Genomic DNA, 14,843 nt, shown 5'->3' with positions numbered 1-14,843 from the left:
CAAGAATCAAAACTTTTAATACCAAAAACATCAACTTTAAATAATTTACAGGGAAGAAATAAAACAATAAAATTTCCGATTCCAGCAAGCTTTCAAGATGAGAAAATCGATTTAAAGATGCATGCAAGATTTAATCATCCGAGAATATGATCGGACCTCACATGCAAGAACTCTCTTCTTCTTTCTTAGAGACTAAAGAATCTTGGGTCATAGATTATCATCAAATAAAGACACATGCAGGTCTTTAATGAATAATCTCTCCTCTTTAAATCTCATAAATTTATTTAAAGAATCGAGTATAAAGATAAAGGAGTTCGGGCAACTAAAAGGGAATAAAACTGTTCGTAAAACATACCTTTTTATTGACCGAATTAAACAAACAAGTCTCAAGAACAACAGAAATCTTGAGTTTTTGAAAGAAAATGGGATCGGTTGGAAGGTAATGATGTTAGAGAAAGAGAGGACGGTATAGCTTGAGTTTTGGAGAATGAGGAATTTTAAAAAGGAAAGGGGTATTTATATGAGGCTTCTTAGAGAAGGAATGGGCTGGCCTTTAAAGGCCCAAGCCCAAGATGTTTTTAATACTAGATCCCAATAATTTTAAATAAACAAAACAATTTGACAAAAGATTTTAAAACTCCACAACTAAATAATAAAAGAAATTGAAACTTTGGAAAAGTTTTGAATTTTAAGAGAACGAGACTAAAATATCAACTTTATCTTTTTGTGAAATATTTCAAGACTAATTGGCTTGCATGAATGAATTTGGTTAGCTATCGTCGAAACATGACCTAATCAGACTAACAAGACGATCTCTGAGACTAAATCTTAAAAAAAGACTTAGTTTTCAAACAAGATCCTGAAATAAAGTACTAACCTGAAATCTCACAATGCAGAGTTGTCACATTAATGTAATATAAATATATTATCGTTTGCATACTCTTCTAATTCATAAAACCGAAACAATTGAAAATATATAGAAAAGGAATAAAACATTAACATTATAAAAATTGAAAGATTCTATTTACATTATTGACTTCTACACTTGTCATCTTAAAAAAATTAAGGGTTCTTTATAAGATAAAAACCTAATTTTTTTCTTATTATGATAATTTTGAGAATAAATTTTATGATAAAGCATGTGATATCAATAGCATGTAAAACGTAGATAATGATACGATATAAAAACCTATAAACTGACGTCTTATAATCAAAATTTTCATCACCAAGTCATCCGTTGTTATATTAGGTAGATTTTCAAAATACAATATATTAATAAAAAAAATTAAAAGTATATATTGTTATATAATAAAAGAAATGATCATAAAGTGCTATAATAAAAAAGAGTAAACCACGATTTTTGTTCCGGTGGTTCATCGCTTATAACTATTTTCATCTCCAGTTATTGAAAAAAAAAAAGCAAAATGTACAAAATAGCAATCTACTTTCATAAATTTTTTATTATAGCATTGTATTTTCAATTCTTCTTATTACAGCAATATACTTTCAAACTATTTTTTATTAGGACATTGTACTTTAAAAAATTTACCCATTATAGCATTGGGTAACCTTTGGATTTAAATTTACCCATTATACCAGGTTTTCATGTCGCCTCGTTGTGCACGTAGGTTATTCACATGTACTATAGTGATATGACTTTCTTACTACATCATTGTACTTTCAAAATTATTTTATTATAGTATCTACTAGTTCTTATTAAACACTGTATTTTTTATTTTGATATTTAGATATTTTACATGTTATTTAATAAATATATTAAATAAATTTAAAAAATTATTCATTAATATACCAGTATCAATAAAACTAGTAAAACACAACTTATCTCGCTATTATTTTTAAAAAATATGTATTTTTTGAAAGAAAAAAAAAGAATTGTTCTTTTTTTACCAAAAAAATATTATCTTTTCAAGAATATATTATATTTGTTCAAAAAAAATTATCTGACGTATAATATATTAAATCAATTAGATTTTCTTGAATTATTNTATTAATAATATATCATATATTATATATTATGTTATCAATAATAATATAAGGACAAAATGCATAAAATAGCAATCTACTTTCATAAATTTATTTATTATAGTATTGTACTTCAAGTTTTTCTTATTACAACAATGTATTTTCAAACTATTTTTTATTAGGACATTGTATTTTGAAAAATTTACCCATTATAGCATTGAGTAACCTTTTAATTTAAATTTACTCATTATACCAGGTTTTCATACCACCTCATTGTCCAAGTAGGCAGACAACATGTACCATGGTGATGTGACTTTCTTATTACATCATTGTACTTCAAAATTATTTTATTATAGTATCTACTAGTTCTTATTAAACACAATATTTTTAATTTTAATATTTAGATATTTTACATGTTATTTAATAAATATATTAAATGAATTAAAAAAATTCTAAATTACTAATATACAAATATCATTAAAACTTGTATAACGCACCTTATCTTGCTAATATTTTTTTTTAAAATATGTTTTTTTTTAAAAGAAAATAAGAGTTGTTCCTTTTTTTTACCAAAAGATATTATTTTTTAAATAATATATTATATTTGTTCAAAAACTTTTGCTTGACGTATAAATATATTAAATTAATTAGATTTTCTTGAATTATTTATTAATATAACAATATTAAAAAATTATAGATCATAATTTATTTCGTTAACATTTTAAAGAGAACTTTAAATATGTATTTATTTGAACAATATAAAATAAGAAGTGTTATATTTTCTACAAACAAAATATGTCTCGAAAATAATGTTTCATATTTATTTAAGAAATATTTTACTCTAGAATATTTAATTTGCATGCAACTTAATGAGAAAAGGTCAAAAACTATTAAATGTTTTTTTTTGATTAAAAATAATATTCAACCCGCTATGCGGGCCGACTAATCTCAGAGTGATTACCTGTTTTGCAGATAGCCCGGAATCACCGCATTTGAACCTCCGTGGCCACAAGAGGATTTTTATTCCTCCTTGGATTTGAACCTGAGACCTCCAGATACTTTTGACCTTTGGAGTCAAGCTCAAACCAATCAGACACCTCCCTTGTGGTTAATGTTTTTTTAGATCATAGCAATAAAAAATGAAAATCACTAATAATAATTTGAAATAGGTTTTTGTTTTTATTTTTATTTTAGTTAAGTTATTAAAATGATGTGTCATCCACATCGCCTCCTTAAAGCCACACAAGCAAAAAAAAGTCAAGTGGTTAATCGGTTTAAAAAGTAACAGGTTATTCATTGATATTATGAGTAGATTGTTTAAAGTACGATGCCTTAATAAAAAATAATTTGAAAGTACATTGTTGTAATAAAGAAAAACAAAAGTATAATGTTATAATAAGAAATTTTATAAAAGTGGTTGTTATTTCATATATTTAACCAAAAAAATACCATTGTGATTTACATTTCAAGACTAACAAAATAAGAAAAATCAGTTAACACAAGAAGGAACATGACATTTTTAACCTTTATTTCTTACTTTTATTAAATAATACATTGTAGTAGAAGTCATTAAACTAAGAGGCCGTTTATCTGACACTTATCCTGTAAGCACTTAACGGTAAAATTCAACACTCATTTATTTAATCGGTAAAATTTTAGTCAACAAAAACGGCATCATAAGCAACAATTTACCCGGTAAGCGCTAACCGTGGTAAGAGTCATCGCTCTCACTTACCAGGTAAGACTCTCGGTCCTTGTCTCGCGATTACAGGGTAAGATTCTTAGTTCTTATTATATTCATACTGTAAGAAAATGCAAGTCAGTAGGCAAAATTACCCGATAAACACTTACCCGGGTAAGAGTCGTCACCCTCACTTATCGAGTAAGACTCTCGATCTTTATCATTACTCTTACCAGGTAAGATTTTTGACTTTTGTTATCTTCATCCGATAAAAAAAATTACCCGATAAACACTTACCAGATAAACGTTTAGTAAACAGCCCTTACGTTTCTCATTTTCAACATTACCGTTTTCATCACACAATCCAATGAAAAATGTTTCTGAGACGAAGAGCAATATTTTACAAACCACATGAACTAAAGGATCATACCACCACTAGCGATTAGAAATAAATCATCTACCGATAGCATTAGTTGAATTGAATTTAAAGAGAATGCATACAAGTTGACGAACAAAAAGTGAAGCTATTTTAACATTAAAAACAGAAGCAATCAACAAGCTACATGTCGAAAATTCATGCCTTGCGAGCACCATAAAAACATCAGGATTCCCATGTTTTTTTCACCTAGGCTTCTTCCCTGTAATCAGGGTTCTCTTTCAAAATTACAAATCCTTCGAGGATAGGCGAAAGAGGAATATACCTGCATACCCACCAAAAATAATATTAAAAATCAGCCTTCATAATCACCACCACCAAAAAAAACACAATTAAGAGATGTACTTCTCTGTTGCAAGTTCAGCCCTATCCCCAGCAGCCAACAGCACAGGGGTCGAATGGGTCTGGAACCCCGTGATGGTCTTGGGCCGACCTGCCTGCCCCACAACATCAACCGCTTGCCCTACCCGAACTGCTACCGACAAAGGTTTCAGATTTTCATCCACAGTCAGCAGCATTCTAGGCTGGAATCACAAACAAATATCAGTCACACTCCTTTCTTTTTCTTTTTTTTCTTTTTGTTTTGGGAGGCTGAAGGGGGACAAGAATGTGAGACAGCACAAACCTGCATAGCCAAAACTACAAAGTAGAGAACATAGTGATATTTCCCCAAGATGATAGCTTTCATATCAAGACATGCATGCAGTAATACCACGAGTCCAGCCAACGCCGTCCTACAAAAGAAGAATGGAGAATAATTTCCCATATATACAAGAACAATTCTTTGTTCACAAAAAACGATAACTGGTGCTAGATGGTCGAGTTACCTTTAGCATTTAATCTCCTACACTCTATATAAAAAATATAATTAATTTCAGATTATGTAAAGCATGTGATAATTTAAAACTTGATTGATGAAATAAACAGCCAGAATTTGACCAATCCCTGCTCAGTTTTGTAAAATATTGAATTCAATGATTGGTTGCTAATCAAAGCGGTGAGAATGCTCAACACCTACGCAGGCTGTTTAAGCATCCCCAACTAATCGAATCAGTGAGGCATGCTTAACACTTAGGGGACCGCTTAAGACGCATCCAAGGGGGATTTTTAGAACACTGATAATACCCAAACATCTTTGAAAATCACAAGCAGATGCCACTATAACCTTAAGCACACAAAATGTTTATCAGTAAGCTCTACTTACGGGGATAGCAAGAATCGTTCTGAGTGGTAGGGAGCAAGGGTCAACAAACCCTTTCCCATATGTACAAAACCTTGGGCAATCCGCACCTGCACCAGTAGTAAAACACAAATCATAAATAATGACCATATAATGCTTTGCAAGTAGAACAGTGAAAGGGCATTCAGCATAGAAAACTTTACACAGAAAAGAAGGCTGGCTTCTTTGTAGTAATAACTTGAAAGATTCCGAAGCATGCCAGCAATTCTAGCATTATTGGTTCCGGCACCTATCAATCCCAAAGAGATGACTGCTGCCTATACAACACCTCAAGAAAGTCATAATGTCGTCCACAACAAACTAGTAATACAAGTGGAGTACATTAAACAAACATCCTACCATTGCCACTTCTGTATCAGCATCATGACTAAGTCTACTTAATGTATCCATAACATGGACCTAACAGAAACAAACATTAAACATTAGAATTAACATTCACATTCAACCAGCACATTTAGTCACAGTACACAGTCAGGCTACAATATTAGTTGGTCACATCATTTATCACCTTCGGGTTTGATATGCAGAGAAGACCAAGAGCCAATGGAACTGCCTTTCTGATATTCTGCTCCCCATACTGTAAAAGATGCTCTAACGAACGGATTGCCATATCAAGACCTAGTTCCTCAGCCATCGCTACCATGGCTATACCCAACACAGCTGGACCCTGAAAAGTTTCACCCTTCTCAAGGTGTTGGGCACACTGACCAAGAAAGTGTTGAACCTTAAAAAAGAAAAAAGTATAACCATCAGCAATTTCATGGTAGGAGTTATGCTGGTATAAGCTTGACAGCAAGATACCTTCAACACATTTCCTGTGCCAGCATAGGCACAAGATAGTAGGGTCATATCGCAATACTTTCTAATCTTTTCATTGAATGTCTTTGATACCTCAGCAGTAGCCTCCACACTATCCTGTTGGGCAGAGATGGATTTCAAAATTACTGCCTGCTAGTATATTATAATGAATGCGCAAGCTGCTGCTTTTACCAAATGGATTTAGAAGTGGTTTAAATGCTAAAAGCCAAAAAAATTTCTTCTCAATGTGTCGGGTAAAACAACACGCGTTTCTTTATACCTGCTTCCCAAGATAAAGAAGACCTAAGCCAAGAGGTAGCAGTCGGGTGAGGGGCTCCCCCAAATCTGACTCACTTCTGTCCATTAGTGCAAAAATAATTGCTTGTGCAACATCTTCGTTACAAGAACCAACATACACCAAACCCAATGCAATTGCCGTGAAGGCGATGACATCTAATGGTGCCTTTGGGTCTCCAAGAATGGGAGTCAGTTTGTCACGAATCTGAAAAATGTAGTAGTTATGTAATTAAGAAAGAAGTTGCAATATTATCAAAGTCAAGAAGCCCTATTGAAAAGAACACAATACATGTCTGATAAATAAAAAGCATAAGGAAAAAATATAGTTCATTGCCATGGAGGTATCATTTATCATCAACACAATGAAGAGGAAAACTGATGCCAACCTGCTCATTCTGAGTGCCGGCATACGCAAGACCCAGACCAGTTATGGCCCCAATTCTAATAGAAGAGTCTTCTTTATCTAGATAATCAGCAAGAAGTGCCAAGGCCTAAACAGACCAATAATCTTAGATTCAAGAGAATGTTAAAGTCGATCTGATTTGAACAAAAGAAAATCAAGGCAACTCACAGGATCACAGTCATTCTTGATACCGCAGTTTACAACCCCAACTCCTAAGAGTGCACCAGCTATGACGTGATTATCATTGCTATGGAAGTACTTGTCAATTTGAGCAAGGCCAGCATCAACATCCCAAATATGGATCATCCCCTACGATGGTACAAACAAAATTAACAGTTCATACACAAAAAATGTTCATATATAAAGTAATAATTAAAATACACTATTAAACAGTTTTTACATACCAGACTTGCAGCAGCACTGGCTTTCCCATGTTCTTTGTTCTTAAAAAGCCAATTTCCAGAAGAACCTCCACTTGAAGCCTCTGAAGGAACTGTCATTAATTTATCCTTGAAAAGAGAAAAACAAACCATTAGTGACAATGGCAAGAACATTTAACATCCGTGTACAGAAAATCTACCTGACCGAAGCCAGCATTCACAAATGCGTTCACAAATGTGGCTGCCAAATTTTGCCTTGCTGAATCAACACTGGCACCAGCACTTGCCCGCCCATCAAGTAGATGTGCCTAAAGAATGGAACAACCAAGCATCAGAACAATAGTTATAATTGTTCATGAGCAATCTCTGGTGATGTGTAAACTAAGATTTGATGATCATTTGAAATGCTTGATATTTCACTTTATAGCATACTCGTGTCTCCCAACTTCTGACACGGGAAGAGATAAGGGGAGGATTGATATGAAGGTAAGCTTGTTTGAGTTCATGTCAATTCAAGACAATTACATGACCTATAGCTGGGATGGGCTAAAGATTGCACTGTATGACATCCCTCCGCCCCAGGGGAGGGTATATACAGTATTGTGCATGCACATGTATATCAGTATATATAGAGAATATCATGAGGCTGTCCATCCATGTCCGTAAAAGCTTGACTCAACCCAAATAAAAGAAAATTAATCAAGTGTAGATCCAACTTGCAAGAGTTGTTGCACAAGCAAAGAAAGTACAAAGCCTCTTTCGATACCTTGTAAATATCTTCAGGAGATTTTGGCTCCATGACTTCAATATCTCGAGCAAGGGTTAGATAGCCTTCACTTAGTTTAGTATTGTTGATGATCTCTTGCAAGGCCTCCCTGTCTTCATCATCAGCACACATCTCTTCGTCGAGCTCAAAACTTAGTCCCTGCATAAAGATGAGGTATGTACACCAATGACACTTGTAAATAGAAGAGCATTTGCAGCCTTGAAAATAAAGCAATACTCCAAACTCATCAAAATGCTACTCAAGTAATAATCCACCAAACCTATTTGGGGCATCTTTCATCTGTAAGACTACTTAGGTAGTAACTCAGTGAACTTCGTTGAATCTTTTTTCTCTTAAGAGATCTATGAGACCATAAAAAATAGACTACTTATGTGAATAAATACAACTCAATACTTAACAAGGGAAGGTCTTTTGTCATATGCTGTAGTACCTAATGGAGCACCTCACTTGAATAAAAAGGAATTAATCAAAGAGAAATTATGATCAATACTGAGATGTGAAAACAAAGAGCTTACAAGGATTAAAACTTACTTGTCGAGCAAGAATGTAACAAAATTGCTTCTTCCGCAAAAGATCAGGACAAGATGTGAATACCTGCTTCACATGCTGCCAAACAAACATCCAATGCTATATCAGAACATAAACCATCAAAAAGTGGTGGAAAACAAAAATATCATCATCTTGTCATGAAAATTATTTGCATTTATCCTAGTATACAAGCAAAAGATTCTATCATTTCCTGCCTTGCATAAACCTGAAGTACACAAGATAAGTGTATTCATAATGATCAACTGTACATTGTTTTCTATTAACATGCATATTAAAAATAATACATAGTCCTACTTTTCTTGTTTCCTAACGAGCCGGCTATGAACTTCTACACACAACCACTTTAACAAGATGATTTTAATCTAGACCTTGTTACTATACTTGTACACCGGTTTCATAAACCCGGATGTTAGCGTATTGAAGTGGGGGCAAAAACTGAATCTGATAGAAGGGAAGAAAACAAGGAAGACCACAACATTGCATCAAAACCAAGCAGACAGCCTGTAAGCTCGAAGGACTGTTATTTTCTATTTCATTTCTTCTCCAAAAACAGAAAAGAAAACAATTCACCTATGTCCCTGATTGATTTTACAGGTCCTACATAATATATCAAATAAAAAATATCTCCAGATAACCATGAATCGCAACCTGCATGTTGTGAAGATAGAGTGCAATCTGAAGGGCACTTGGAAATTCTTCAAATTTTGTGTAGATTGTGTAAGCAATGTCCAAAACTGACATGTCATCTGGTCCAGGGAGATACCTACAAAATGTTGGAATGAAAAACAATCATATGGACTACACAGTACAATAGCATATAATGTGACAAGCAAACATACAAAGAATGCAGAGAGATCAAGGAACCACATGTAAATGCTGAAAGCAACAAAAACGTTCGACAATTTTTCAGTAAATTTTGTAGTGAATGTATGTGGTGTGACAGTCATATGCGGCAAGATACGAGTACAAAGGTAAATTCGTAAAGGTGTATGAGGTAGCTATATTACATGTATGAGCTTTTACAAAATGTTGACCATCAACCATTACTAGATGACTCATTGCAAGGCTTGCTATCCCATCAAGTATCATGAATGTGGTCCCCAACTCTTCTTCCAAATAGTTACCACTCTATATGGAAGCTCATATCAAATACTGTTAGTAGTTACTACCATTCAATACTTTCTGTTTACAGACGACTCCCTCAATACAGTCCACAAGACAGAAAATGATTCCGCAGCAGAGTCTGGCCATCTCTTAAAGACGCAGCAGAGTCTGGCCATCTCTTAAAGACTCCAATCTAGAAACTCACAAGACCGATGTGGAATAGGAAGTTCCAGAGGCCTTTGTCAAACTTCATGATACCACATGCTAAAAAATTCAGAAGAACACTCATGTCACAAGATTTGGAAGTATGGGCTCTCAAGGATTATCAATCAAATTGAACACTACAAATACTAAAGCAGAAGCATCGACAATACATCTACCTCCACTGACTTTTCTCACCTTCGTACCAAGCAAAAAAAAATGAAAATTTTCCAAGGACAAATAAAAAACATGAAAATATGAACAGGTTCTACAAACTTCCCTAGCATCTACCATATGATTTGAGGAGCATGAACAATATGTAGAAGAAAATATTAAGACATATATAGAAGACAACAAATCATCTAAACTCAGTAGTTTACCTTGCTGAACTTGTTAGGTACAGACAAGTTCTTTTATAATTTGTGCTGTCAACATGCTTCACTAGTAGATCAAGAAATTCAACCTGAATGTAATCAGAGTTAAGATTCATCTTCATCTTATATAATTAGTATATCAAGTATGTCAAAAGTTGTCATGATACCTCCATCAAGAGATCTACAGCCTCTGGTTCAGCATTATGCTGCAATGCAGAAATAAGTGATAGAAACAAATTACGTTTAGATATGTCACCTAATATGAAAAATAATAAAAGAATGAGTAAACTACAATTCAACAAAGATTCAGATAAGACACCTTCATGTGAAAAGCAACAATCTGTTCCACAAGCTCTATTAGATCCTTTACTGCTGCTTCCTCATTCTGGATTGGCACAAAGTTGAAAATACATACATATATGAAAATTATCTAGTCTAACAATTAGTGATACGTACAACACAAATAAATACACTTAAAATGACATACTTGTCAACTCAAGAGAAGCACAAAACACTAAAATTTTCCTATTTTCTGGCGTGTACCACTAATCTTCACTCATAAAAAAAGCTAAAGATCCATGCAAACCATAATTCTACAGGACTAGTTCTTTTTATAATATCCCCAAAATTATATTTATAATCAACCATTATAGATCTATAGGTACATGAATAAGCAATGGCATCAATAATAGGTTCAGTTACATGAAAGAGCAATCGATATCCCCCACATCCTTGGCTTTGCAAGGGTTGGGGAGGAGAACACCCTTCCACTCACAATTATGAAAAGAGAGATTTCATAACTCAGAACTTCATCACAAATATCTCTTCAAAACTCAACCTTCGATAATTACAAAAAAATAATAAGAAAAAGAAAATCAACTTCATTAAAATGATTGGCCTTCATCTAAGAGGCCTCAAAGGTATATATTGATGATGTGATGTATAATTAATTTAAGAACTAGCAACCGGAATCATAAGGACTTCTGCAAATACAACAGGAAGAACAGCACAAAGATCAGGAAATACAGAAAAGAGTGATCACGTTGCAAAGCACAGCAAGCAATATCTCAAAAACTAGGCCTACATTTGTCTTGGGCACATTTACACATAAATAAAAATAGTAATAATAAATGATATTGATTGTACCACTCTTTTCGCATACTCTTGTGCAATTTCACCAGCCAAATTCCTACAGAGGTGACAAAATCAGTGATCAGACTAACCAATCAAGTGGTTGAATTAATTTTCACGATCGATTCTTAGATATGGAAAACTTTCTATAACAATTCAAGTCACATAATCGATATATTATAATGAGAATGCAGAATAGCTTTGAGAGGGAAAAATAATGTTGCACTGCAATATATCACAAATAAAATGACGTAGAATCTATGTATTCAGAAAGACAAGGATCAATCACTTTTCCTCTTAATGCTTATAGGCACATCTATATAGTATATAATGAACACACACAATAATTGTACAGGTGAATATGTATACTCTACCCTTTCAATAAAATAGGTGAAAAAATTGGATTCTTGTATCATTCATGGCTTCCTATCTTTCCATTTGCCATCACAATCTCAAAGCAGAGTCCAGAACTGGCAATAATATGCAGCAATAGAAGTGAACAAACAAAGTACTGCAGAATATATTAAATATATGCACAAAATTAATGGTAAGTATAAACTAAAATCTCAATGAAGAACTATATATGCTGCTAAACTGAACTTAAGAAAGTATTCTGCATCACAGCCTTGCAAGAGCCATAATACTTGTAGTAGATATCATCTTTAAGAAGATTGAACTATGTGGCATCCATCCATGAATGTGGTTAAATTGCTGCAAAAAAGTCCTTTGCATAATTCTATTACAGAGCAAGCAAGGAACACATTTATTTCCTTCCTTAAGGTTATGGATGTATCTTGTAATTCTTTTTTTCTGTTGTAACCAATGAAGTGATCATCAATGATTAAAGCAAAGGGAGATGCAGTAACTACCTAACATACTCATGACCCCAGGAACCAATATCGCCTTCAGAACCCAACAAGCGATACTTCAAACTCTCCTGGAATATGCAAAATGGGGAAGACCTCAGTAGCAAAACACAACACCAGAACAGCATAAAGCACTAATCCGTAATGAATACACTTTTAAAGTACCCAAAGGGTATAAACCAGCAGAGCAAAAACTCCTTGGACAATTGGAAATTGCCACAATCTAAACTAATCAACTATGTATTTAGACATACAAGAAAAATCTAAATTAATATGCACATGGCTAGCTTACCCGCTCACCCTCTGCGGACATTGTCAAAGCCAAAACTGAAAGTATATCTGCAAGTAATTTCTGCATCAAGATATAAAGTCAGTCAGAAAAGTTGACAATGAAAATAGGGATGTTTGTGATGCTACAAAATGAAAGAAATACCTTTAAATCAGAATCTGGCATTGTGTCGTAATATGATTTCAGTGTTCCATAATGCGGACGCAAAAACTTCAGTGGCTTTGGGACCGAAGTCATGGAGCTCGTTGATGTTCGGATTTCTTGCCTACAAGCAAATATGAATATTTTTAGTATAGAACAAGCTCTGTGTAAATTGCCTATATATTTTATAGATATGTATATGTATATACATGTCTAATGGTTTTTATGAACATGATAAACTAACAGTAGAAAATTGCAACATAAGAGTTGAATTGACAAGTGGTAATGCAGTAGTCATTTTACTGGTCTAGTAACTTGTAATGCAGCAGGCCTCTTGTTGGTCTAAAGCATGCAAAGAACCACTTCTGGGAAGTGGTTACATCTCCACTCAAGAATCTCTATGCAATCAGAGGCTATTTTATATAATATTTCCATTGCAATAACTCCCAAGGGCAAGTATGAATATCATAACAACATCAAGTATTATATGGAACAATATGAAGTTCCAGATCAAGCTACTAAAAATGATAAAAGCAGAAAGGAAAAGGTTGACGTATGAGCTCATGTAAAATGAGTCATATTGCAGTGCCACTTGGTGAAGGTCAACATTTTACATTCCTAGGTTTTGAAGTATCAAAAAAAGTCCAAGCATTTCTCAGTGCTAATCATCATTCAGTACCTGAGATTTGTAACTGAAGTTCTCAATGATGGCAGTTTTTATCAAACTTTGCAAATGGGCAATAACAATTTTACAGTTTACTCTTGCTCAGAACATGGTACGCCTTCATGAATATGTGGAAGCCAAATTCCCATTGGCCTTCAAAGTAATTATAACTCTCAGTAATCCTAACCATCTGATTAACGAAAAATAATAACTGCTTCCGGAGAACAGATATGTAACATGTATACTAAACGTAAGTTCCTCGCAGTCAATACCTTCAAGCAATATAAAACCCCCTTAACACTCCCAGCCATAAGAGAAGTGAATAGAGACTCATAAGCCTCTTATAATCGAAAATTTCAGGCACTCAAACGTTTGAGCTAACAGATCTCAATAAACCAAACCAACACTGCTAGCAAACAAAATAATCCACAAAGAGTGTACTTTTTCATCAAAGAAAACCACACTAAAAGTAAAACATATCAGTACCTCATGCTCTCAAGAGCAACCTTCTGTAACCCCTGATCGACATCCTGAACTCTCTCAACGTACAACTCTAATTGCTGCTTCAACGCCACATCCTCCTCTGACTATCACATTGAAAAACAAAACAAAACAAAAATCAGAAATTTCCAATCCAGATAATAAAATAAAACAATTGAGCACTTACAAGATCTTCATCTTTCTTATCATCTTTCTTCTTGGGATCTTTCGATGGGACCTTCAGAGTCGCTTCTTCTTTGGGGTTTCCACTACCGCTACCAGTATTGTTTGGCTCCGGCTCCATAGCAGATAACAAAATCTAAAACCCTAAACCTTGAAATCGATGAGAGAATTGGAGCAGATATTTGAATCCCAGATTGCAGATGGTGTTCTAATTGGAGCAGCGAAGGTATAAAGCCGAGCCCTTACAATTCTTTCTCCCCAAGCAAACCGCGAGAGTGATATCTTTTTCTTTTGTAATATTTTTATTCCTGAAATGAAAGCAGTAAAAGCACGCGTCGCCAACCAAAGACCCAGCCCAAATTTATAAAAATGGGCTTCAAAAATATATGGATTTTGAAGCCCTCAAAAATACAATAACGTATCAGTCTCGAATCTCCATTGTTATTTTGTAACTTTTCTCAACCAAAAACACCATGTCCATTATTCATGTTAAAAGGGTACTCGTATAATATAACAAGATAAATCTTGATTTTAGTATTTAATTTTTATTCTGTCTTTATCAATATAATACAATTTTATGTAGTTTTGAAAGCGATAATGTTTTTGTTTTTAAATGAATATAAATTCGAAGATAACATAAAATTTTGAAAAAAAATAAATCGATATTAGTATTAAATTAACTATTTAATAGTTTTCGTTTTTTGGTATAACTTTTTTAATTCAATTTTTTTGTTATAACTTAATTTAGATTTAATAATAAAGTAATTTATTTTTGGTTTAATAATATATGTTTTTATAAGGATAATAGTTAAACTTTCTGTTATAACTTAATGATTATCTTAATTATATTTTAGAT

General features: G+C 33.4%; 1 protein-coding gene across 1 annotated transcript; it reads right to left on the bottom strand.

The window, feature by feature from the left end:
- Positions 1–4,106: 4,106 nt before the first annotated feature.
- Positions 4,107–14,259, bottom strand: LOC112502411 (26S proteasome non-ATPase regulatory subunit 2 homolog A-like). Its single transcript, XM_025106298.1, has 25 exons — positions 13,992–14,259; positions 13,811–13,911; positions 12,664–12,784; positions 12,523–12,582; positions 12,234–12,301; positions 11,380–11,422; positions 10,553–10,618; positions 10,401–10,439; positions 10,240–10,322; positions 9,203–9,317; positions 8,537–8,611; positions 7,985–8,143; positions 7,419–7,526; positions 7,243–7,347; positions 7,007–7,147; positions 6,822–6,926; positions 6,419–6,640; positions 6,142–6,255; positions 5,849–6,064; positions 5,680–5,739; positions 5,484–5,597; positions 5,305–5,390; positions 4,726–4,834; positions 4,446–4,624; positions 4,107–4,365 (listed from the first exon to the last, which is right to left on the bottom strand). The coding sequence occupies exons 1-25, from the start codon at positions 14,106–14,108 to the stop codon at positions 4,290–4,292; spliced, it is 2,682 nt and encodes an 893-aa protein (XP_024962066.1). The 5' UTR covers positions 14,109–14,259; the 3' UTR covers positions 4,107–4,289.
- Between the last annotated feature and the right edge of the window lie 584 nt (positions 14,260–14,843).

This window comes from Cynara cardunculus, unplaced genomic scaffold (assembly GCF_001531365.2).
Source record: "Cynara cardunculus var. scolymus isolate 2C unplaced genomic scaffold, CcrdV1 Un_Scaffold_1360, whole genome shotgun sequence".
NCBI classification, from domain to species: Eukaryota; Viridiplantae; Streptophyta; class Magnoliopsida; order Asterales; family Asteraceae; genus Cynara; species Cynara cardunculus.
The sequence above is the reverse complement of the archived record's forward strand: the minus strand, read 5'-3'. Positions and strand labels throughout refer to the sequence as shown.